Source organism: Synchiropus splendidus, chromosome 15, assembly GCF_027744825.2.
Source record: "Synchiropus splendidus isolate RoL2022-P1 chromosome 15, RoL_Sspl_1.0, whole genome shotgun sequence".
Lineage (NCBI taxonomy): Eukaryota > Metazoa > Chordata > Actinopteri > Syngnathiformes > Callionymidae > Synchiropus > Synchiropus splendidus.
The window spans coordinates 1,517,166-1,541,228 of NC_071348.1; the positions used below are offsets into that span (position 1 = coordinate 1,517,166).

The 24,063-nt window shown below is 44.9% G+C and overlaps 2 protein-coding genes across 4 annotated transcripts in view; one reads left to right on the forward strand and one right to left on the reverse strand.

Moving 5' to 3' along the window:
- sntb1 (syntrophin, basic 1) overlaps positions 1–4,543 on the forward strand; it is a 28,225-nt gene extending 23,682 nt beyond the window's left edge. For 2 of the 3 annotated variants that reach the window (XM_053887003.1, XM_053887004.1), the window contains exon 8: positions 250–4,543. In XM_053887003.1, the coding sequence (XP_053742978.1) occupies positions 250–342 (93 nt within the window). In that variant the 3' untranslated portion in view covers positions 343–4,543. The remainder of the gene's footprint in view (positions 1–249) is intronic. The other variant, XM_053887005.1, reaches the window with a different exon arrangement.
- Positions 2,500–24,061, reverse strand: mtbp (MDM2 binding protein). The gene is made up of 26 exons (XM_053887002.1): positions 23,751–24,061; positions 23,368–23,451; positions 23,222–23,295; positions 22,348–22,484; positions 22,027–22,085; positions 21,568–21,712; positions 21,328–21,442; positions 19,643–19,753; positions 16,646–16,740; positions 15,957–16,023; positions 15,758–15,875; positions 15,170–15,352; positions 14,338–14,451; positions 12,627–12,788; positions 10,556–10,646; positions 10,327–10,485; positions 10,087–10,182; positions 9,712–9,975; positions 9,504–9,643; positions 9,283–9,395; positions 7,722–7,835; positions 7,418–7,483; positions 6,529–7,333; positions 6,316–6,436; positions 2,995–3,118; positions 2,500–2,565 (listed from the first exon to the last, which is right to left on the reverse strand). The coding sequence occupies exons 1-23, from the start codon at positions 23,815–23,817 to the stop codon at positions 7,292–7,294; spliced, it is 2,616 nt and encodes an 871-aa protein (XP_053742977.1). The 5' UTR covers positions 23,818–24,061; the 3' UTR covers positions 2,500–2,565; positions 2,995–3,118; positions 6,316–6,436; positions 6,529–7,291.
- Positions 24,062–24,063: the final 2 nt, after the last annotated feature.

Genomic DNA, 24,063 nt, shown 5'->3' on the forward strand with positions numbered 1-24,063 from the left:
GAAAATCTATCTTCAGAGAGCGGGTAACTTTGAGATGGTGGTGACCAACCAAAGCTGTGAACCTGCCTTAGGAGAAGTGAATTGCAGACTCACCACACCTCACAACCATCCGCGGGGTCCCATGGTGCTGCAGACAGGTGGATCTCCGAGTTATTTGTTCTGCAGGTCACACACTGTAGTCATCCTTGAGTTGTTGAGCTTCTTGCTGGTTTACGCTCCTCCACTGTGTCCTCTCTCTCCCATCTCCAGCAGCTGGACCTCCACTCCTGCCCAAAGCCCATCGTCTTCATCCTCCACACGTTCCTGTCGGCTAAAATTGCCCGGCTGGGTCTGGTGGCCTGACGGCCGCTCGACAGAGGCACATGCCTCCCTTCAGTGTCCTGAATGTAGCGTCCTTCTGGAGAGTTCCTTGATCCCCATCCACTGAAGCACAGGAGAAACCAGGACTGATGCTTTTGGACTGACGGACGGCTCCTGTGGGAAGGGACTTTTTTAAATTCAGAGCAACACAAAGAGAAATACTGTGATTACAATCAATCACTACAGAGGTGAAGTACGTGCTCGTCGGAATATTTCATTCAGCTGTCCATCATTGTTTTGATCTGACTGTTGTTTCACTCAGGACTCCCATGACGTCATATATTGACATTGGGAAGTGGACTTTATCGTCCTATACTGACGCCGTCAGCGTTGCGTGTCGAGTACAGCAATGCTTTCCTTCCCGTGCAGGGCTTCAGTCGAAGCAATTGACACATTGTTATGTGTAAAAGAGCACCACCCCATGGTGACCTACCCCCAACCTCCATCTTTCTTTTACACGATGCGTCAGGATCAGCCACGTAAAGCAGAACGTACTTCACGTGTCAACATGCAGCTTTGGCTTCAGTGTAGGGCGCTAAAGTCCACTTTCCCAACGTTACTACATGACGCCATGGCAGTGAGGATGTGTTGGACTGAATTAGCTTCGGAAGCCTTGAATGTGACTCATCTTGGATGGCAGTGGGACTGGAACACAGAAGGCTTGTGGACGTGCAGGTTGATGTGAGCACAAGCACTTGTGATGGACTCAGCAGGTTGTTTGCTGATGCTTTAGATACGGAGGGATTTCTGGATGTAGACTTGCTGGATGGCAAGCTGGATGGGTAATGCTAAAATAACTGAGAAAATCTCAGTATTGCTGAGGTATCTGGCAATTACTAACGCCAAAATTGCTTAGTAAGGCTAGCTCTGTATTGCTAAGGTGGCTAGTAAAGCTAAAGTAGCAATGTTGGGATATACTAGGTCAGTTGTCACACAGGAGAAATACGATATTACTCCTGAGTAGCGCTCAGATTAAATACTAAGATAGCACAGCAACGGCATCATAGTTTATCCATAGGAAGATAGCAGGCAATGCTGGGGCTGTTTAGCGACCCGAGAATCGGCCAACTGACTCTTACCTCGATTCAGAAGTGAGCACATCAGAAGAGTGAAGTACTTTGGGCTCACTCCTTCAAATTTCTCTGATGACTCGACAGCCACCCGAGACTCAGACTTGACGCACTGGCTACTTCAGCAATGCCAACACCACAGTAAAATGCTGCAGAACTCTGAAAAATAAAAGTGCCGCGATGGAATTCTGGCTTTTGATGGACAGATGGGGAAGTAGCATTGATCAGATTCATTGATTGACTGACAGCGGACTTGGCCTCCTGTAAGACCTAATCTTCCGCTTCAGATGGCAAACATCCATCATTATTTATACTGTCCGCCCCCGAACGTACGTTTAATTAAACCTCAACTCACTCCGGAATCTTTAGCTCAATGTAATGATTAAAAAAAAACTTGACAGTTCAGACATGTTTTTCTCTGCGACCAGACAAGCGGAGTGAAACGCTCCTCCTGGTCTGTTTATCATTTGTTCACTCATCATCGGTACAACTAATAACTGTGTTATCTTTTAGATCACTATTTATTTTTTAAAAAAATTTGTGATTGTTTTTATTTTATTTATTCTTTTGTCTTGCTTCCGTAGAGGGATGAGGCTTCTTTTTTTCTAATTACGTCTATTTGTATTGATTTGGGATTTTATCTCAAATTTCCCATGTTTTTCCTCTGAACTCTAACACTTTAGATGAGCTAAAGCTAGTTTGGTCTCTTAGTTGCTAATACTGCTAATGTACCATGTTACATCACTGGATAGCAAGTTGTTATTAGCAACAATGGCTATCGACTAGAAAAGCACATGAGACGCTGTACATGTGTCTACTAATTTACCCCTGACATAATAAACTAACGCAACTACGACAAGAATGACAGCTAAAAACATGGCTAATAATGTTAGCAAACATGGCCGCCACTGGCACCATGCATCATGTCAGAGCCAGTTCTTAGTTTGACACTTGTGTCTTGTGAAAACCACGAGCATGAACAAGTGATAAACAGACCAGAGTTTGCTGCAGCTGAGTATAACAGCAGTAGCGGAGGGTGGGTGCGCGCGCGCCTCACCTAAATTTCAGTGCACCTCCTGCACGTCTGTGATGTCCACAGGGTCAATGGTTAGCAGCACACTGGTCTTCCTCGTGCCTTGAATGAGAATAAATCCTAGTTTAAATCAAGTGTGTGTCGAATTCACCATTTCTGTTGAACCTCTGTCAAACTCTGGGAGCACATGTAGCACACACACGCTCCCGCGATGAGTCGACACATAAGGTGACACTGTGACTGGCTAGTGCAATAGCACCTCGCTGGAGACAGACGGCCATGTTATTCCCGCTCTCATGTGGTTTATTCCTTCCTGTCGAAGCACATTTCAGCGCCTCATGAGCAGTCTGTACTTCAGTTCCATCATATTAAAATGTGAAACATGAATTGAAGTTATTGGGTTTAATTTGGGAAGAAAGGTCGAGTGTAATGTTCTTTCTTTTCAGCAGGCTCAGTGGGTGGACTAATGGACGGGTGAGTCGAGGACTCGAAAAGACAAAACAATACGCCCACCGTAAAATGATCCATCACCTGATTCCATCCCAGCTCTCAGTCCCAAAATGCACTGCGACAGCTCAAGGTTCTGAAGAAGTGGAAGAGGTTTCTGCAGAAAGGGAGGTCCAGGCCACTTGATTTCAGCAGCTGCCCCCACGACCTAGACAAACGCATGAGAGGCAATCAATAAACAGAAAATGAAGGTTGGAACTCCTTGCTTTTGCTGACAGCGATATGATAGAAATGAGTTGTGGATGAAGTCATTGGAAGCAAGAGGCTGCCTGCTTGATATAAAAGTGTGTCAAACATGCACGGAGCAGCAATTCCTGTCACGACGTGTAAACGTGTGTGAAATTGAGTCGTCGCTGGGGAAAACAATCGTAACTCTTGACATTGTTTGCTTGGCCCCGAGGTGATGAGCTCTGGCACCATCTTTGTTCCACCACACAAGCGCAGGCACGGTGTGGGAGTGGGAGGAGGGCTCCAACGAAACTCTTCCTCTCAGCATAAAACATTCCACTCTGAAGCTGGCGTCCACGTTGGCCAGCTAACACTGCTAATGAGCGGCACCCCAGACACCCCAACACCAGCGAGCGTGTGACGGGACTGAGGATGAAGTGGGCTCACATTCCAGGAGCCGAGCAGGAATGTGTTGTTGTGTACATTATTGTGAGCCACCCAGGGAAGGTGGAATAGGTTTATAACAGTTCCAGCCGGAAACGTTATAAACCTATTGCAGTGCATTATGAGACTTGGTCGATTCATGTGATGTAAATATTCCAGTCCAAGTCTGTTTGACCAGGTGGTTTCTACAACTGGTGGTTCTACCCGCCCCGTTAAAGACCACCACTCTAAACCACATGGATTCTAATGTACGCACTACGCTGTCGAGAAGTGGAACCGTTGCCGATGAATTGACTGGGATGAGGACCAACTCCTCCCAGACCATGGCTCTCGATCGAAAAAGGTGCTTGTACTCCTTCACCTAGGGTCTTGTTCACGACTGAGGAGAGGAGGAACGGTTTCATTTGAACACTGAAACGTCAACAGTTTCCTTCAGTCAAAGAGAAACGTGCTTCCTCACGTGTGGGTGAAAGAGAAGTGTGGAAGGTTTCTTGCGAGTGTGACTTTGAATAATGCAGGCTGTGGTTAGCGGCACTAACAAGGGTAGAGGTTCAAATCCGTGTCAAACCAGGCAGGAAGAAGCGCTCAGATCATTCACTAGCCTGCCACCATGTTTGAAGGGCTACACTGAACTCCAAATAAAACTTGGACCAACAGACACTTCATCGCCATGGTTGTCCTACTTTGATTAACGGGAGCACATCTGTTTTGTTGCGGGAAAAAGAGAGAAGAATAAGAGAGAACCAGATGTCAACACTGCCTGTTGGATTCGTCCCAGATTCCAAGTTATTATTTGCTCAGCTGAAACTCTCAGGCTGTGTTTCAGCGTGAGGTCACAGGGTGGCGTCTCTGAGGACTCCTGCATCACGATAGTTGGACCTCCAGACCAAAGCGGAGGTCATCAGACAGGTGAGCAAAAAGCCTCCGGCTAACTGCTTGCTTGCTAGGTTTTGTAAGAAGAAAGTTGGGGTTGAAGGGTTGCAGTCTGAGTGAGAGTTTGAGATGAGACCTAGGTGTTGCTTCCCCATCTAAAGAGTCAACTCCTCTCAGAGGAAGTTCAAACACCAGGGCGGCGCTCAGACCTGTGAACGCCCACCACAAGAAGAGAACAGAAAGAAGTCCCACAGGAGGAAGCCCTCATCAGGAGGTCCACTGGACACTTCTGTTCAGAGAAGCTCCACCCAGAGTGGAGACCATTTGTCTTTGAGGAGAAACGGTTGCAACCTCAGATGACCTTCCACAGCCTGAATACCGGGTGGACGATCCAAAACCATCTTTAAAAAAGTCTGGTTCTGTGCCCGAGGTCCAATTCTTCTCCATTGTGCAGCTCAATTATCTTTGAATAATCCAAGATGTTTCACTTCACCCAAATGAAATCGACCATCATTTCATTTACATTTTCATTTCCCAATTTATTTCGGCAACAAACTTGGTCCGACCTCGAAACTTTTAAATAAACTCTTAGAGACTCGACAGCTTGCGCCCGCCTCACGCCCAAAATCCAAGTCTGCCATTAACCCCAGCAAGTGATGGCCTCATACGTATTCAGGACACATGTATCGTATCTGACCACCGGGAGCCAGCCGGACGCCGCCTTCACTCCGACAGTGAAGCTGAGCCGTCGCTGAGCTCATGGAGAGAAATGGACATGAAGCCACACTTCTTTAGATTAGCAGCTGTCAAGAGGGTCTCAAGAGTCAACAGCAAGCAACATCTCAGTCTGCAGTTGGGATGCCACCACCTACAGCTCAGTGAAGACTTCAGTAACACAAGCTCATCGGACTCAGCCGACAATGTTCCCACCACCAGTGTGTTTTCCAGCAAGAGTCTGTCGCTCGCTGAAATTGGCTTCATCAGCCCTGAGAGCGGAGCAGCATGTCCCCAAAGAGAGCGCAGCTCTCATTACGATAAACAATGTCAGACAGCAGCAGCACTTCTGCCAGCACCTTCACCAGGCCATTTGTCTCCCTCCTCCACACTCTCCGGGTTCATTTGAATGTTGTGAACGTCAGGCTGGGAGGACTGTCCTCTTGTTCTGTGAACATTATCTCAGCGCTGTTGGTGACGCAGAGCTGAGGCTCGGTTGGATACAAGGATGCAGTTGTCAAATTCTTAGAGGACAACAGGCTGACTTGGATCAAAGATGAGGCTTGTGGTCAGTGGACCGACATGGACCACAAAACCAAGAAGAATATAACAAAAAACTAATTAATAAAATAAAAGAAATCATTTTCCATTTCATCTGCTCAAGTCGATATGAAATATGAAATTCCATCTGAAAAATATAATATAAAGAGATACAGTATAATATAAAGAAATAATGTGCTATTATTTTTAGGCAGCATTTTTTCTGGTAAAACTATCACATTTATGTGATTTATTTATATTTTTTTAAATAACTGCTTCATACAAAATATAGTTTTCATCTAAGAATTTAAAACTGTCTGCATGACATTATATTAAAAACATTCTTCGTTCTACATGACTCGAACCTAACTATAACTAAACGGTGTGAATGTTCACTAATGCTGAACCTGCTAGGGAGTGTTGACACTTGTGAAAGCAGGATCTGTGCTGTTGCCGTCACTGCCTTGACTTTTTGTTGACAATTTAAGGTCCTTCAATGATTCAGGGTCCGCAGGGCCCACTAATGACTGTAGTGCAGAAAAGATGGGTCGCCATCTGTCCTGGCGGAAGCTTGATACAGCATTAGAAATAAACGGTATTAACTACCTTGCTAGGATCCACTTCCTCCTGCAGCTCTGGGACTCGGGGACTCTGGGTGTCACGTGCAACTGAGGACACGGAAGAGAGACGAAGAACAGAGCAGAGCAACTCCACAGGGTGATCTGGTCTGTGTGAACATAAAAAGATTTTTTCGTGAAATTAATGTTCTGGGTTCTGAAATGAAAATCTCTGCGTTTTAGTTCAGAAATTAAGAATCACCTTGAACAGGTGGGTCGAAGGCTGGTGGGCTGCGCGTCAGCAGAAACTCCGGAAAGACTTGAAACCTCTGGAACTCTTGACTTGGTGGGCGTCACCAGTGGTCCCTGGCCCTGGTGGGCTGGCACCACAGACCAGCTCGGATGGAAGGAACCTGCAGCTGAGCTGCGACTTCGTTCAACCAGCCCTGACCTCACAGACCTGCTTCACAAACTAGGGGGGAAACCAGCATCATTAATGCAATTATCATGTAATAACCGATCAACACGTGTGAGTGTGTTCTGGCTTGTTAACTAGTGATGCGGTTTATTTGCTCATTCACACTCTGCTCCAGCAAGTGAGTCTCCCTCTGACCTGGAGAGTCGTGCTCCAGTGTTCGGAGCAGCAGCGCACCAAACTCCAAGACAAAGGTCAGCAGAGGGAAAGCTGTTTCACTCAGCTGGACTCTCCAGAGGACCACACTTTGAACATGTCTCCATGAAAGCGTTACAAACAGGCAGATGCTCTTATCGACATCATAAATATTCACAGGAAGTAATGAAAAAGTCAAAGAGGTCTGGTCTGATCTGTGTCTCCTCATTCAGATGGGTGATCCAGGGACAGACCCTCGGAACTCAACCCACACAGCTCAGGAGGTAAAATGCAGTCCACTTTATTGCAAAATAAAAGACATTTATTAAATATCTTCACACTAAAAAGGCAGAGTGACTGAAGCGATTGAGATCCAGAGTGTGAGTGCAGGTGAAGGAGAGCTCCTGCAGCGCCGTCACGTCTTCTTCGCGCTCTTTTCCAACACCCAGTCGATGACCTGCAGCGACAGGATTCTGTTCCTCATTCCACTCATCCATCAAAGAGAAGTGGGAATATGTGCATCAGGTGTGAGTGGTGTCACCTGCTTGACGTTGCTGGCGGCCGCTTTCTTCATCTCGTCATGGAGGCCGCGGGATGTCTTGAGATCCTGAGACCAAGTCACATGATCCATCAGCCATTTCTCTCTCTTTTATGGTGAAATTAAAAATGTCCCTTCATCTGGATTTCTCCAATCAAGTCACTATTTAAACATGTCTCCCGAATTCATATTCTCAAGGCAATTTGATCCCAGCGTGGTGCCAAGATGACAGTCTCGGATGGAAGAAGGGGCGCTGACGGAGAAATGTGAATGGAGCAACGGTCGTAGGCGGCGCAATGAGACTCACCCTCAGGTAGAACTTGGAGATATCAAACAGCCTCTTGCTGCAGGGCTGGAAGCACTTGTGGTCGGCTCCGATCCCGTGGAGCGTAAGGGTCTTGGCCACCACGTCCTGCAGCATCTGAGGCGCAAGCACACATGAAAAACAGTGGCTTGAAACCAAGTGTATTTCCTCTATTACTGCCCACATTATAGCAACTAAAAACATTTGAACCCGACTGTGACAGCAAACATGGTTTCTAATCCTTGTTTTACATCATAGAGCACACAAACCAATTGTACATCTGGGAACTTTCAAAACCTCCAATATACACGCTTGGCTACTTAAGGACACTAGAGAGTCAGTGGGACAGCACATATCTCACTTTCAAACTGTGACTTTGACATTAAAGCACTGTATATATTTTATCAACATAGTTCATGTTAAATATATTTCGACTGCAATGCGCTGAATCAGACATCAGGTGGCAAAACCGTTTGCTTCTGCTCCTTCTGCTGACATGAGCTAAAAGTTTGACCAAAATGTGACCAAAACTTTTGAGTTATATTGCTCACAAATAAGGAAAACACCACATTTTTCACAGACCAAACCTGACACTGTGGAGCATCAGACACACGGAAGTCGGGAATGGGATTCAGATTAAGCTCTGAAGCGTCTTAATCAACTCGCCGTAACACACTTGTCTCCTGAAAACATGGCCAGAGCGTTGTGGCGAGAACACAGGCAATTATTTGACAGCCGACACACACATTCCTAAAAACATAAATCTGGCTTTAATTTTGTCGCAGTGAGCGCCGGGAGAACTGTCCATAAATTATTGGCGCCGGCAGACTGCGTTTAATCCCCCTCTCCTGAACAAAAGGCCGCCACTGTTCCAGAAAAGTGCACACTGGTCCTCCCTACTAGTGAGTGATTGATAGGCCTATTCTCTTGCTTATCGTAAATCAGCGGGAGTCCAGCACAGGACGTGCGCGCTCCTCTGGTATGATGATGAATCGCATATTCAACATGATCATCGCTCTGAGCTGGGAAATAACTTGATACAATACTGTTGTTCCCAAACAAACCAGATGGAGATTGAAGAACATATTATCGATTTCAATTTCCTTGAAGTTGGTATCTTCAGATTAAAAATCACACCAGCCAGTACTGAAATCATCGGCTCCACATCTGAGCAGAGTTTAGTGTCCGGCTGTCAGGGTGTTGCAATGCTTTGGACAAGGATGTGAAATTCATCTCTCAATCTGACCGTCCGCCACTGAAGGGACGCCGAGGTGGGGCTGTCACAGTGAAGGTGCAGGGTGTTGGAGCACCCAGAGAGGGAGGATTTAATAAGACCAGCCTGAGAGGTGTGAAGTTCACAGCGCGGGAACCAGGCACCAGAGAGGCTGCAGCGCTTGCCCGTCTTTGTGCTGCATCGAGCCAGATCTAAATTGTGAACCTGAGTGAGTTGAATGACCTCACCCTGCTTTCAATACTGTCGAGACTTAATAAAGCTTTGGTGTGGGTTCTCACTGCTTCAGTTGAAACTCCGAGCAGGTGGCTGCGTGCACCAACTGCCTCTTACCCTGTTGTGTTTCTGAGAGCGAGATTCCTTTGTGGTTTTATCCTCCGATGGCTCACCACTCGTCTTCTGATCACCGGATTTTGACTTGTCTGCTGATGAGGGTTTTGCCAAACCTGTATCGGGAAGACTGACATTCAGCTTCCAGGGATGAGTTCATAATGGAAAACACAACAGCGAGACAACAAGAGCGAAGAGAGTTTAACCATGTCAAAACACTTTACCAGATGATGTCCGTCTTGTGGTGGAGGAGGAGCTTAAGGATGAGGTGGAGTGGCACCTGCCAGGCTGCTGCCTCAGACTTCTGATAGTCCTGCTGCTGCTCTGAGGAGCGGGAGAATCGCTGCTCTCCGACTTTGCCATCCTGAAGTGTTTACACACAAACAAGCATGGATATCAAAAATCTGAAAAATCAATTGGCCATCAACTGACCTCTTCTTCGACGGACCCCCAGCTGTGTCCGTGTTCCGGGACCTGAGCTTGAGTCGGGCCACGTCAGCATTCAGGAGCGTCTCTCCATCAGGAACACTTCTTGGCTCTAACATCACAGCAGGCGAGGGGGCGGGGCTTAGAGCGAATGGGAGGGCGGCAGGTTCCTTGGAGCAGGTTGTTTGTGTTTCATAGCGAATCAGGCGCGACTGAAGACGGACAAAGCCCTGGTCTCGTTCCAGCGCCCGCTGCTTATCCAGGCAAAATCTGGAGGGACAAAACAAATGCAGGCAATCTAAATAGATACATTGCTCTGAAAAGCAAGTATTCCACTGCACTTAGAGTAGCAGGAAACTCTAGGAGTATTCTCAGACTTACTCGATGCCATGATAGTGGGAGGCAGCAGCAGCCTCGAAGGACATCTGACCAACTCTGCCCGGAGACAGATCAGGGGACAGCAGAAACGGGTTTGGGCTGAGATGGAAGAGTGGAGAAGAAAACTTTACAGGTCTGATGGATTATCCCCATGACCCGTCGATAAGACTTGTCATTTCTGAACTGGACAGTGAGTGCTCATGTGGCTCAACAGTCAACAGTATCTAGGAATAAAGCGCCGACCCTCGGGCCACAGAGAGTGGCTTCAGCTCTCCGGCAGGCTTCCCGTCCGGCGTGAAGTGCTTCAGCAGTTCCTTGGCATCCAGCAGAGTGGCAGGCGCCTTCTGACCCTCCTTCGGTCCCAGCAGGCTGTCACTGGTTCCCGGCCCGAACAAGCCAAACCTGATGAAACAAGCACTCATTACTCCCACCAAGACCAAACCAAGATGTCTCCTGGTCAAAAACCTCCTACCGTTGCTTCTGCCGTCTCTTCTGCTGGTTTTCTATGTTGTACAAGGCGCTTTTCTCTGGCCAAAGCTCCTGCTCCTCAGAGGGCTGCAGACCTACAGGCGAGGAGAGTTCAAATGTCGGCTGGTTCACACCAAACACGAGAAACTCCAGGAGTCATGGAGAGCCGGAGTCCAGCCATCGCTAACTTCATGTCAGCATAAAACACAGTCAGATTTCCAGACTATTTGTTGCACAGCTCAGCACGAATCCGACTTCACCCAAATGCATAATTAATGGAAATGAAAACGGACAATGGCAAACAAACTGAGGGAGTTTCTGCAATCACCACAAACCAATTGGGACACTGACCCCAATCACCATCTCCCAGAACCCGCCTTGTCTCGTTTCAGCATCTGTCCAACAGCACTGCAGACAACTGTCCCCAGCATCATCACAAACAAACAAACAAACAAACCTCATGTCTATTTGAAACAAGCAAGTCCTGAAGACGGGAACCTCATCAGAAACAACCACTGCACCAGCTCCAGCTTCAGGGTCGGAACCCGGACGCAGGGCAGCGTGACTGAGGCTGGAGGCTGCAGGTTCATTCAGGAGATGATTGGCTCATGTTGCAGCGAGCAGCCGCCCACACACACACACTGTCATTCGCAACTCTGTAGCTGCAGACAAGTTGATGTTTAAAAAAAATGCCTGAATGATTGTAGAGGCTGCTTTATGTCGCCACTTAAGTCTCTGGATCCCATGGTGGGCGAGGATTATCAGGAAAGGAACCTCACATCAGCCCTTTCTTCCGGACGTGTTTACATCACAGCAGCCTTTCTGTGTCTGAAAGGAGCTGAGGCAAGATCTTGAATGGGAACAAAGCCCAGCATCTCGGAGACGATAGTCAGACTCAGCAGTGACCACAATACAATCAAGCAAAATAAGGTTGGAATCTTAAGTGCTGTTGCTTGACTGTAAACACTCCCAACCAGGAGACTTGTACCTTCAGTGTACCTGGTTTTATTTTGGCCCTTTTTTCTGAACCTGTTCACACATTTGCGTGTCACTTCCAACATTTATGATATCATTAAAATGATCATTAACAAAGCATTTTAAAGCGGAATTGCAGGTGTCATCACCTTGTACTGCCACAGTAATTCCATGCGAGTCCACAGCACAGGAGACACACAAGTCGTAAATGAACTTAAAGGAAACAGATTAGAGCATAGAGATAAACATTTAGCTGCATAATGCGGCCAGTTGGGGGAATTAATGACCTCGTTAAACACATTATTTTGGGATGCACAAATCGCCCAAAATAATTAACATTCATCTCAGATGATCTCATTCATTAGAGAAACCAACGCGTTATTTATACCTGTGTTTCACGGTTTCCTGCAGTCAGAGCTTCAAACATGGCAGTGTGTTCTGGAGCTCTTCACGGGCAGAACATTCAAAATTGTGAATTGATTTGGCAGGGGGTCAACAACTATAACAGGAGCCACACAATTCTTCAGGCGGCTGGATGAAATATTGAAACATTTAAAAGCTAAATTCATTTTTCTTCATGAACGATCCAGACGGGGAGTCGGCTGGTGTGGTGCCCCCTCCAGAGTGCGCACACTCCACACGTCTTCTGCCTCTAACCCAATTCTTGTTTGCCTCAGCCACGTTTGATGGTCATGATTTGTCAAAATGATAGCTGTGTTGTGTTGTGTTCAGCTGCAGTAGAATCATCAATAAATCATCCAAGCTTTCCTGCGTTGGTGAGCCGAGACTTGTTTTATGGCTCTTTGAGCTAAAATATGTTATTAGTTGCTCACTTCTCCTCGACGACTGTCATTATACGTGTTTCTGCACCTCACTTACAAAACGGATCGGCATGTAAAACAGCTTCATTAAGGAAACCTCCCATTGAGTGTGTGCAGTCGGTCAGCTGACCTGTTTGCGGGGAGTAAAAAGGCGTTTTTAGAGAGCGAACAAAATGAAGGCGGCGGCTGACTTTTTGGGATTCAGAGTAAAACGGCAAGACTGACGTGGCGGAGGGCTGAATTTCACAGCTGCCTCGACCTTCACGGTTCCCAAAATACCTGAGCTCGTGGCTTCCATGCTCTGCTGGTCATCTGTGAGGCAGGCAGCTGTGGGCTGAGTGGACTCCACCATCTCAAAGTACCGCTCCCTGACCAGACGCAGGATGGCCTTCAGCTCAGTGACAGATATTGAAGTTGAGGACGAAGTCTCTTCTTTCTTTTCTGGACAAACAAGCACAAAACAAACAGTGACTGACTGAATGGTGAATTGAAAAGTGGAAAAGGAAAATTTCAAACAAGGAGTCAAAAAGCCACACACAAGAAAGCTCAACTTGAATCAGAATACATGCTCACTGTACAGAACAATATGCATCAAGTAGCTTTCATCTGGGTCCACTCTGGTGCAGAGTCTTCTCTGTTGATAACGGAATCGATTTTGATGGATAAATCATGAGGTTAAAGACATTAAAAATAAACTAGTTCCATCCGAAAGAGAGGTGCTGTGAGGTTCATGAACTCTTTTTGTTCACTTTGAAGACTGATGGAATTATACCGTGAAAGAAACACCAGGATAAATGCTAATGACCACTCTGGGCTGTTTACCAAGCTCCAGAAACAGAAGTAGCAAATTGCACATCCTAAATACTTCCAGCGGGAAAGCGTTCTCAGGTGCAACTTCAGTGTCAAATGAAGCTTTTGATAGACAAATAGACGGATTTAAATACAGTAAAAACAGCAAAGCAAGTCCAGTACTGCACTATTTTGGCTCCTAACCAGAAAGACCAAAGGAGTAGGATTGCAGCCACACACTCACTTCCTAACAAATCAAACACACCCATCTGATGGAATCAGACCAGCCAACTGAGAAGCACCAAATCCTAGTACCGAGTCATGTCGAGCTCAAGAGCTGCACAGAAAAGAGCCGTCGGGTCGCAGTGAGACACTTGTTGGCTTTTCTAATGGAGTTTAAAGGTAAACTGAGTATCATCTAGTTTGAGGCGGCTCCACAAGGTCACAGTCCAACTCACTTGTTTCACCCTGTCTGCACTCTCTTTTTCACATCAACAGACAACTGGACATCTGACCCAAATATTCACTGCCATCACTCCTATTATCAGTACTATAATACAGCTTTTGTGCACATCAAACAATCATATCTGATAAGGAGCCCAGCCATCAGTGCAAAGACACTTCAAATATACAGCAAATGATGTACATTCTTGTAATATACTTCATTTCTTTTAAGTGCTTTGACAAATGGAGGTAATAACGTAGTAATTTATAAAGCTAATTACATTTAAAAAGCCAACAATCAGGAGAACAATATTTCATCACAGTCCTTATCGCCGTGTTTCATCCAATTACCAAAATGAGTTTGGCTTCAGCGAACACGTTTGCAGCCTTGGTCTCAAACTTTTTCTGGTTCGACACTCGATGCGAGCAGAGCAGAGCCATTTCTGGCAGAAGGGAGGACATCAAAGAAGCTAATCATGCCACGCACGTTTATGCCAGCAGCCAAGTTGAGGGTCACGCACGGGTCATTTAGCGAACCCAAATCCCTTCGCCGCCACGCACTCTGCATCTCCCTTGAATTCGTTATCATGAGTAACACAGATAGAGTTGAATGGATAAGAGTTCAGCAAACATGGACGACGTTTTCGCTCAAATCATTGCGTGGCGGCTGTAGTTCAAATAAATGAGCAGTAAATATGATATGCAACCTGCTCTGAAAATGACGGTCTGTGTACCGGCTTCATGCTCTAGAACTTACTTATATAATCCTTAAGCACCATTGTCTGAAGCTGGAGCACCTTCGCCTCCCTCCTCAGCAGGTCGTTTCCTTGGAGACGGGGCAGAGAGCGGAGGATGTCGCCTGCAGTGCCGGCTAGTTGATGCGAAGAATGAAGACAAGAGCACAATAGGTGATTTGCAAACCAACTCAAGTGTGAAATATTTGAATCAAACTTTCTGGAACATTTCAACATTTCTCAATGGAAGAACGGAGTGTGAAATAGGTGCTCCGAGCAAAAGAAAAAAAAGAGGGGAAAAGGAAACATTCATGTTAGTCTCTTCTCTCGTGGAAAATATGCCTCACTCCAAATATGCGAAAAAGCACTGTGGAACATTCTTTCATGAGCTCAGATCAAAACCTTTAAAGTATATTTCTAACAAGGTTTATCAGGCATGTTAATGCAGCCTTCTTCACTCCGATTCAACAATCCGATCATTGCCTTTTTCAGGGCAGCAGCAGCATTCCAAGGACTTTTCTTCTCCATTCAGCTGTTCATTCGAGTGCTAAAAGGGCTCCTCCGGAGGACATATTGACTCGCAAAAGATGCAAAGAGCACAAACCCTCAGTGGTCATTCTGGTCATTCATTTTGAAGAGGAGTTTTAATTTAAAAAGAAAAGCTTTTCAGCTTATATTTCAAAATTCAGGCGACCAGAAAATGGGGCAGGTTTTTTTTTCAGCAGAGAAAAAGATCAAGCCATCAAATGTACTCATCAGATCACACAAAGCACGACGCTGCTACGGGAGCCATCAGTTCAAAAGCACCTGAATGAAAAAATGTGATTTGCTACACAGATGAACAAAATGAAATACCTTCTGCTGACATGGTCTTCTCTGCCAGCATCCCAGAGACTGTTGCCATGGCAGCCGCTCCATTAACTTGACTATCGGAGTAGAGCATCCTGGCCTGGCACAGCTCGCCGTCCCCAACGCTGTCCAGGCCCTGGACCAGCAGTAAGTAGCGCGAGCTCTCACCTTTGACTTCCACTTCAGGGACTGCAGAGAAAGAGACAAGCTTGTTTTGGCAACTATGAGCAACACAACTTTATTGGCAGCGATATGAGCATTAAAGATACAGTACTCACTTGACTGAAGAACCACAGAACTCGGCATTCAGTTCGAAAAAGAATATTTATACTACAAGGATATTAAACTCTGAATCTTGAGCCCAGAAGGCAGCAGGAATCTGGGCATCCTGTTTAAATGGTTCTAAATATGAAGGTCAAGTTCCCACAAAAAATGCTCGTAACAAATACATATTTTCAGATAAAAAATTATTTCTCCCTCTTCAAAACCCAAATCCCCAAAAGTGCATTTATGAGGAAAGAAACACAGTTTTTTCTAAATAAGGTCAACAGTGCAGGAGCTCATGCAAACACAGCGGCTTCCAAATCTACCCACCGGGTATAGACTTGGGCTTCTTGGCTAGCGTCTCTCTCCAGCGCTGCGCGCTGAGTTGGCTGGCTGGCGGCTGAGCGACAGGAGTGACGGTGCAGGAGAGACTGAACAGAGCGGCCACCTGAAAATAGACTTGATTAATGCAGAGCTCCAGAAACGTTGCTGCGGTCCAGAAGATAGTGAGTGACAGAGAAATGGAGACCTTTCCACGCAGCGACTTCAGCTGCTCCAGAAGAAGTCTGGACCTTGCAGACCGTTCAAAAACACATCTGGAGGATGAGGTTTAAGGAGAAATACAACCAGGGTATTTTGTCGACAGCATCAAAAGTAATTGTTGAAAAAAGGGCACAGCAAAAGGTCTTAGCCACTGTCTGTTTAACCCAGCAGATAATAAAATCAATATGGCAGATGATCAGGATCTGTCAGTTTGATGAAAAGCTTTCACAGGAAGACGACTCTCCAGGTTGAGCGATTCAAATGTCAAGAGCGTTAATCACACCCAGTTCAGATGTGGCCGAAGAACACTTCAATAACTTTCATATTCCTTGCTAAGCACTTGAGAAGAAACGGATTTACATGAGGTTTGAAAAGTCTGAGAGATTGTAAAAGTTGGGTTGACATTTGCTTGAGGCTACTGTTGACACGCCTCAGGGTGAAGAAGCCAATTAAAGCCTTAAAATATGTAAAAGGAATCTGCACTTGTGGGACTCCACATCTCTTTTGCAGTTTAATTAACAACACAGCAAGAAACTCGCACTCGTGTTTACTTCCAGAAAGTTATGTGATATAAAGGAAGGGATTCGTTTTAACTCAGTAACGGGCCTGTACACACCACAATCACAGTGCGAGCTCAACAGTTCACAGGCACATCCACTCAGAGAAGAAGGATACAGCTCGAAGAAAGTGTTGGACAACAGGTAGTGGGGCAGATCTTGAAGACTGATGATGTGGAGCAGGTCCAGGACTGGGGCGTAGTAATGAAAGACCTGTGGAGACATGACAGACACAATTGTTTCCCCAGACCATATACAATCCTGTAAGTTAAGTGAAGGCAGTGGCATGATAAACCGTACTGTAAATGGAACACAACATATTACTGATGGTGAGCTGAAGCTTCATGAAGCTTCATGAAGCCTTAAAGCGGCCCATCCAACCGCTTCATAGCCTGGGTCAAGCATCTTGTGCGCTACAGTGAAATCAAGTGGACGGTAAATATATAACAAGCTGATAAAAGACTCACAGCCGTGGTGCACGGCGGATCATTTGAATTTCACTGACATTAACATGACAAGCAACAAACATCTGCTCTTCTACTAGCTGAGATGAGGCTAATTCAAGGAAGCAGGAGAAGGTCTTGACTTATAAGGGACAGGAATGCACTACTCAAAAGAGACAGAATTTGATGCGAGCCAGAGGTTGGTATACATTTGCATTTCTGACAACAATTAATGTTGGACTGTGTTTTGGTGGTTCTTGACACTGACGTTGAACAAAGCTTTATCCTGATGCGAGCACACAACAAGTCTAACTAGCTGATTTTGGAAGAACAAGCTCCTTGCAGTGTTCCACTGCTCCACTAACAACATGACACTGCAACTCCAGAATCAAATATTAGACTTCAGACACAAAAACACTGTGTGTCATGAAGACCAGAAGTGGATAAACAAATGATGAAAAAAACATGTGATATGATGCACAGGGGTTAAATCAGAACCTCGGTCAAATCAAGGGAATATTTGGTGATCTGAGGGCCGGATGCTACACAGTTTTTGCACGTAAACAAAGGAGGAACAAAAACAGACGTGTCAGAATACAAGGACTGAAACCTGTGTGCGCCTTTGTGTTCACTTGTTGGTTAAGGATCACATTTACATTGAAATGGCCCGCGTCCTCCCCATAAATCGCACTTGTTTGTTCCACGTTGACTTGTCACACAAGCGTCTGTTGAAGAGCTGAGAAAAATGTTAAATAAACAACATCTGGCAGCGATCCCAGCAGATGGTGTCGGTCCAGCGTATTTAATTACTCTGGCTACAGGAGCATTACAAGGTTTACAAAGAGACTCACGGCGATAAGGAAAAGACATGAGGTCATGGACCTAAAAATGATGAATGTAATTTAGTGAAAGCAAGCACGTCTTCTACAGCATCAAAAGGCTTGTCTAAAGACAAGTAGTTAGAGAGAAAAGAATAAAATAACAGATAGAAAATGCACACATTCATCAGGAAGTGGCTTGACTTCCTGATTACTGAATGCTGACACAGAAAAACGGCTTTGGTAAACATCTTTGCATCCATCACACTCGTCACAAAGGTGTGTGGATTAGACTTTTGATTCAGATGTCTTAATTAGTTTGGCCTTTAGAGCTTGTCAAGCATCAAGAGACACTGAATTAGCAAAAAAATCCTCAAACTATTGTGTATCGACAGGGGATTTATTGTTTACCAAAGTGGGATGGCATCCAATGAGTTAGTGTGTAGTGTCGACTTAATAATAAGAACATTTACTGTATTTTCCGGACTGCAAGTTCACATAGGTGCGACTTCAATATCATAAAATACATAAAGTCAAATGTTCTTAAAAGTTATTTCACACAGACCAACATGACCAAAGAGAAAACATTACGTTACGTCTGTGATGCGGAGTTGATACGGTCACACTGCGGATCAAAGTCGCGCTCCATGCCAGAAATCACACGTAGTGTGACTAGTATGTTTAAAAAAATGCAGTACTTCCTATAAAAGAGTGCTGTTTCTGCCATTTCACCTGGATAGAGGCACGGACAAACAGACTGATGGACTAACCTTATTTTTAAGGCTATGCTAATAAAACTTCAACACTAGCATGCTGAAGTGCGCGGTTCTGTAAAACTGAATGAACTGTCCAACCAACGTGAGTTTCGAGCAATCTTGGGCCACATATGGGCCCCCAGCCTCGGGTTCGACACCAGTCACCTCAAATGCAGCAGGAGAAACAGAGTGGCGTACTGACTGGTCTGAATAGTTTAAGAAAGATGCGTGTGATAGAAGCCGTAAACAACAACTATGTTTCTGATTTCCTCTGTTAATTACCCAGTTTTCCTCATAAACAACAGGTGACAAGCAACTCAGTTGGTTTGCCACTTTGCAACACATGGCCTCCTTGACCCTGAAGCAGCGCCTCACTATCGTGGCGGTAAATTGTAGAGCTGAAAACGAGGTACACGCTTATGAACATAGCCGTTAAGACCATCATTAAATTGTCTGTTTTTTCCAGCAGTCTTCAGGTGTGATCATTCAGTTGTCTGCAGATTTTTTTAATTGTGTGCCAAGACAATCTCCACCATCTGTTTCACTGCTTAGCAGCAAATATCACACACCGACTCTCTCTAATACGGCATAAAACATACCTGGCAGTTTATTGGTATAATGAGCAGCACAACTTAAACCATCTGCAGGCAGACAGCAATAAAATGAGACTGCCATCACTGGAGAGTGTTAATCCAATTTGCAACACGGTGCGACAAAATGTATTTTTAAAAAAGCAGGCAATTAGTTTGAGATTACTCTCCTGATGGAAGAACATAGAACCTTCACGGTCCAGTTGCAGCTCCCAGGCAAAGGTCCCCTGTCCGTGCTCCAAAAGGGGTTTCTACAGCGCCACTGTGGTTGTGGCAGGTTTTATTTTTAAGGTGGTCAGGCACACACTTGAGGTTTTGAGAAATTATATTCTGAACATCCTCTAATATTGAATAATGTATACAAAGATGTTTTATTCAGGTTCTGATTCCCCTGCCACGGTCGTCCTGGTTCAGCATAATGAGACACCGACATGTTGGACGTCGTACAGCTCAAACAAAAGTCTGCTATTAGGTTTGAGGGTGAAGAGGACAGGCTGTTGAGTACTCACCTCAGGCACATGTTGGCGTTCTTGAGCAGTGTCATTGAGAAGGAGAGTCGGCAGCGAATAAAGAGACAGGGATCTCAGCGAGAAGCCCTCAAAACACAGCTCTGACACAAACTGAAACAGAGGAATTTTCAATCAGATATTAAAGACTAACGGCGAACTCTTATCCATCATTCTAATGCCAGGGAAGTCTATGGAAGGGTGATCTGACGGAACCTAGACGAGGAAGAACCAGAAAAAGTTGGAGCATTAAACAAAAAGAACATTGTGAAGCATCAGAAGCAGAGCACTGCACAGATCTGCGGGTATCCCAAGAGAAGTCTGCGAGCTGGAGCCCCAAATTGGCCGGACAGATACTCCGCTTGAACATAGCGACACTTTAATGGAAAAGTAGATTGAAAAGCGATGAAAAAAAAATGTGGAGGCACATTGTTCCCCCCAAAATCACTGACGTCTCTTTACACTGCATGCACAAATTCACTAAACAAAATGTTGACGCCAGACCTTGAGACCAAAAACGGGGCAGACCGCTTCAATGTCACAACTGCCATTGCCTTTGGCATTAAAAGTCCAAGGGACGCACTGTTTATTTTAACAACACACGCATGAGCTAGGCATTCCTATCAGCTGCTCGGACCACGCCCTCTTCAGTGACCACTTCAAGGAAGCAAACAGGTTGTTTAAGTCGAGGCGACAAAGTGGAACACTCAGATTCAGGGCACAAAGATTTCACAGATGAGCTCAAAAAGAACAGAATGTGTTGGTGCACATTACTTTCGGCATTAGTGACACAAGCACAGTTCTCAATCTTACGGCGTCATTTTACCAGAGAAAGGATTTACATACTGATAAAGCTCATCAAGGGCCGACAATCTCCCCTCAGCGTCTCCTCTGTAGCTTGCAACCGTTGCATCATTGTTATTCGCCGCTGTTTAATAGACCACTGTACTGCTCTGTATTTGAACAGTAGGCAGCTTAAGATGACTAAAACAACGATCCTGCTCCTTTTATTTGTTCAGAGATGATCCAGAAGAATAGTGAGAAGGAGGCTGGATTATATTCACAGGGCTTCAGTATATTAAAAGGACATGATCCCAGTTTTCACCTCAAGCTTTAGTCTTACAATTGCTGTCTATTTTTAGAATATGTGAGGAGCAAAATATGAACAACAGATATTCTTTCTAACAGCATGCATGAAATATTGGCTTTATTAAGCTCCTCAGATGAATCATACACTGTGGGCAAATATTATGACTCACTTAGTGAGTGACTCAAGTCACTGAATCTGAAATCTCTGAAATGACTCATTTAATTACGTCAAAATTGCTACAGATTGCGGTTTGAAAAACTCCAGTGAGACTAGAACTTCAGTCCAATCAGCTTTTCATCTAAAGACGGAGGTTCTATTTAAAGAAACAGGCAGAGGAGGAAAATAATTCTACATCAAACAAAGTCTTCATGAAGCTAAATAATGTCACTAATGTTCGCACGGACGACAAACTTTCTTTTCCCATCCCTACTTCGTAATGATGTACCTTGGGATGATTCAGAAGTACAAATGAAGAATTTGTTGTGCATTGTTTTGGTTAGAATGTGAGTCCTGTGAAATTGGACAGGAAAGACAGGGTGCGTTTTGCAGCAATAAAAACAGGTTTGCATCCTTGGAATGACCACAGACTGAGCCTCACCTTCTTCTCTCGGACCAGTAGACCTCCTCTCCACAGATCACGGCTGTTGATGCAATCACAAAGGTTTCCAGGCTCCACCATATTAGCACCGAGGTAGGCCGCCAACTTTCGCCACCTGAAATCAAATCATTTTCAACTCACTTGGATCCATCAACAATAACTACACCATTTATTAACTGTATTCTCACTCGGCCGTTTCCCTGACACCACCTAGCGGCCAGTATATATAACAGCACTCACCCTGCTGTCTCTGGAGTGACAATATTGATTTTAGCAGAGTGCCAGCAGCTCATGTGTTTCAGGGCCCCCAGCAGAGGCAGCAGGTCATTCGCTGCAGGCGGCTCCTCCACAGAGGACGACATCAGTACGTCTACAAGAGCTTTACCTGAATAAAGTTGAGGAGAAACACAGTACAGTTGGAGTGTAATGCAATTCATAGTGGTTGACTTAATAAATTTGTCAGTCCAAAATGCAGTAGTAGTACACATCCCAATATAGTGGAAACAGTTTGGAAGTCAATACATTGTAATACAGCACCATAAAGAACAAGGATTAGAAAATACTGCGGCTGACTCGAAAGGACAAGATCAGAAATGAGTAAATCAAAGACACAGCTCATGTAGAGAAGTATGGAGACAAAGTTAGGCAGGCCAGATGGTTAGGACATGTGGAGAGGAGAGAAAGTGTTGGAATTCTTACCTGGTGGTGGGAGTTTGTCTGAGAGAAGATGAAGGCCTTCAGCCGCCTCTTCAATCAGCCTGCAAGAGAGGGTCAAATAGAAGCATAAATAGCAGATACAAAGCATTTGAATATGCCCAAACAGGCTGAGAGAATATATTTAAAGACAGTGTTGATAAAACCCAGGAGAGAATGCAACTACTAAATCATGACTTAATTAATAGATTTGCAATACACTATAAAGTGTGTGATACAGATCCTTCCAAAAGCCATGACCAACCAAATGCACAAAATACACTAGCTCCAAGGTGCACATATAAACAAGGAAGTAAAGACAATTACTCCGTCTGTGCAGGCTCGTCCACGCCGTCCTGACCAGCCAGCGCACTGGCGCATGACTCCAGTGTGGTGGGGTTCTCTTCTTCACTGTCGCTTTCCAATCGTTTGCTTCTGACTTCTTCCCATTCCGAACTGCAAAACTAAAGACATAGTTAACAAATGAATAATTAAAGAACTCATTCATAAATAATAATTCTAATTTGTGCCATTATGAGACCCCTTTTTCCACCTGGAAACATGAGCAGTGTGAATAGTAGTTTGCTGATTCATCATTAAAACACCCAAGCGATCTTTCACATACTTAACTCAGTAATTATTAAATACAATCATCTACATATTCACTACATTTTGAGGTTGACAGTCTCAATATCTAATGTGGCACTTTGTGAACATTAAGCTCTCGTTATAAAGTACACTGAGTGCTATAATTAAGTCATTTTTCTGTGCTGAATTAATAATGCATATTTTAATTTCTCAGCATGGGTTCATTATGGCGGTGTCTTCTTTCAGCAAGTGAGGCTGCTCTTAACAAGCACAACCTGAACCATTAACGCTGATTTGCTGCTGACCAACAGTCCGGACAATGAATATGCTAAAAACACAAGCTCTTGCCCAGATTTGTCCTCCACTTTGCACTCTTTGGTGTGCCCACATGCCTGGCAGCAGTGTGGATGACACCCTGCTCTACAGATCCGTCTCACACCTGGAGGCATTAAGGAGTGTGACATTCTGGACTTCTGCACTTTCCTGCCCACACTGTTGAGGAAGACTGTGAAGGATGCTCCACTTATGCCATTTCAGCTATACACTTCATCAATGTGCAGCAGAGAAAAGAGCAGTGATTTTTGCTATGTTAAGGGACTAAGAAGTACCATACCTGCGAACCTCTGTGAAAGACCTGCACAGCAAAATGCCACGTCTGAGATGATGGACAACCAGTAAGTGAACATGCTGGGGTATAAAGATACAATTATTAGCTTTGTGCACCGAACATTGTCAAAACTCTGAACTTCCGGGTCGCACCTGGGAGAGCAGAGTCCCCTCTCGGTGATTCTTGATCTGAGAACTTCACAAGATGCTCGTAAAGATCTTTCAGTTGTTGCAGATCTAGAAATACGTAAATACAAAGCTTAAAACATAGAAGGATAAGTACACGACACGTGAGACAGTCAATAACTGCAGAAACGAAATGGCAAAACAATAGTTAATGCATGTCAAAGTCGGTGGCAGCAAAATAGGAATTCGGTGATGAAGCCACAACTTAACACTAAAGTTAATGACACGTTAACATGACCAAGACACCCATTATCTAGTTAACAGTCGGTAATTTTTAGGTTTGCTTTGTCGTCGTTTGACCGACTGCATGACAAACATTTTCACTTCGCTATTAAGTACATAAGACTCACAGTCGGCATCCTCTGAGTCTTCACCAGCAGCCGGACTAAACAATAAAACCAATACGTATCGATCCATGGTGTTGTATTCATTCAAACTCCGCAGTTCTACATCCCGTTTAGACGGAATAGTTTAAAAACAACATATTCGCGGGACGTCAAATTTCCCACCAGTTAATCTTCTTCGGCGCAACGTTCAATGAACGTTTAAGAGTTGAATGCACACCACCGCCACCTACTGGAGAACCACCCACTGACTGCTACCAAGGTTGTAGAAGAACGCTGTTAAGTGCTCCTTTCTAATCACGATTTAAAAGACAGACAC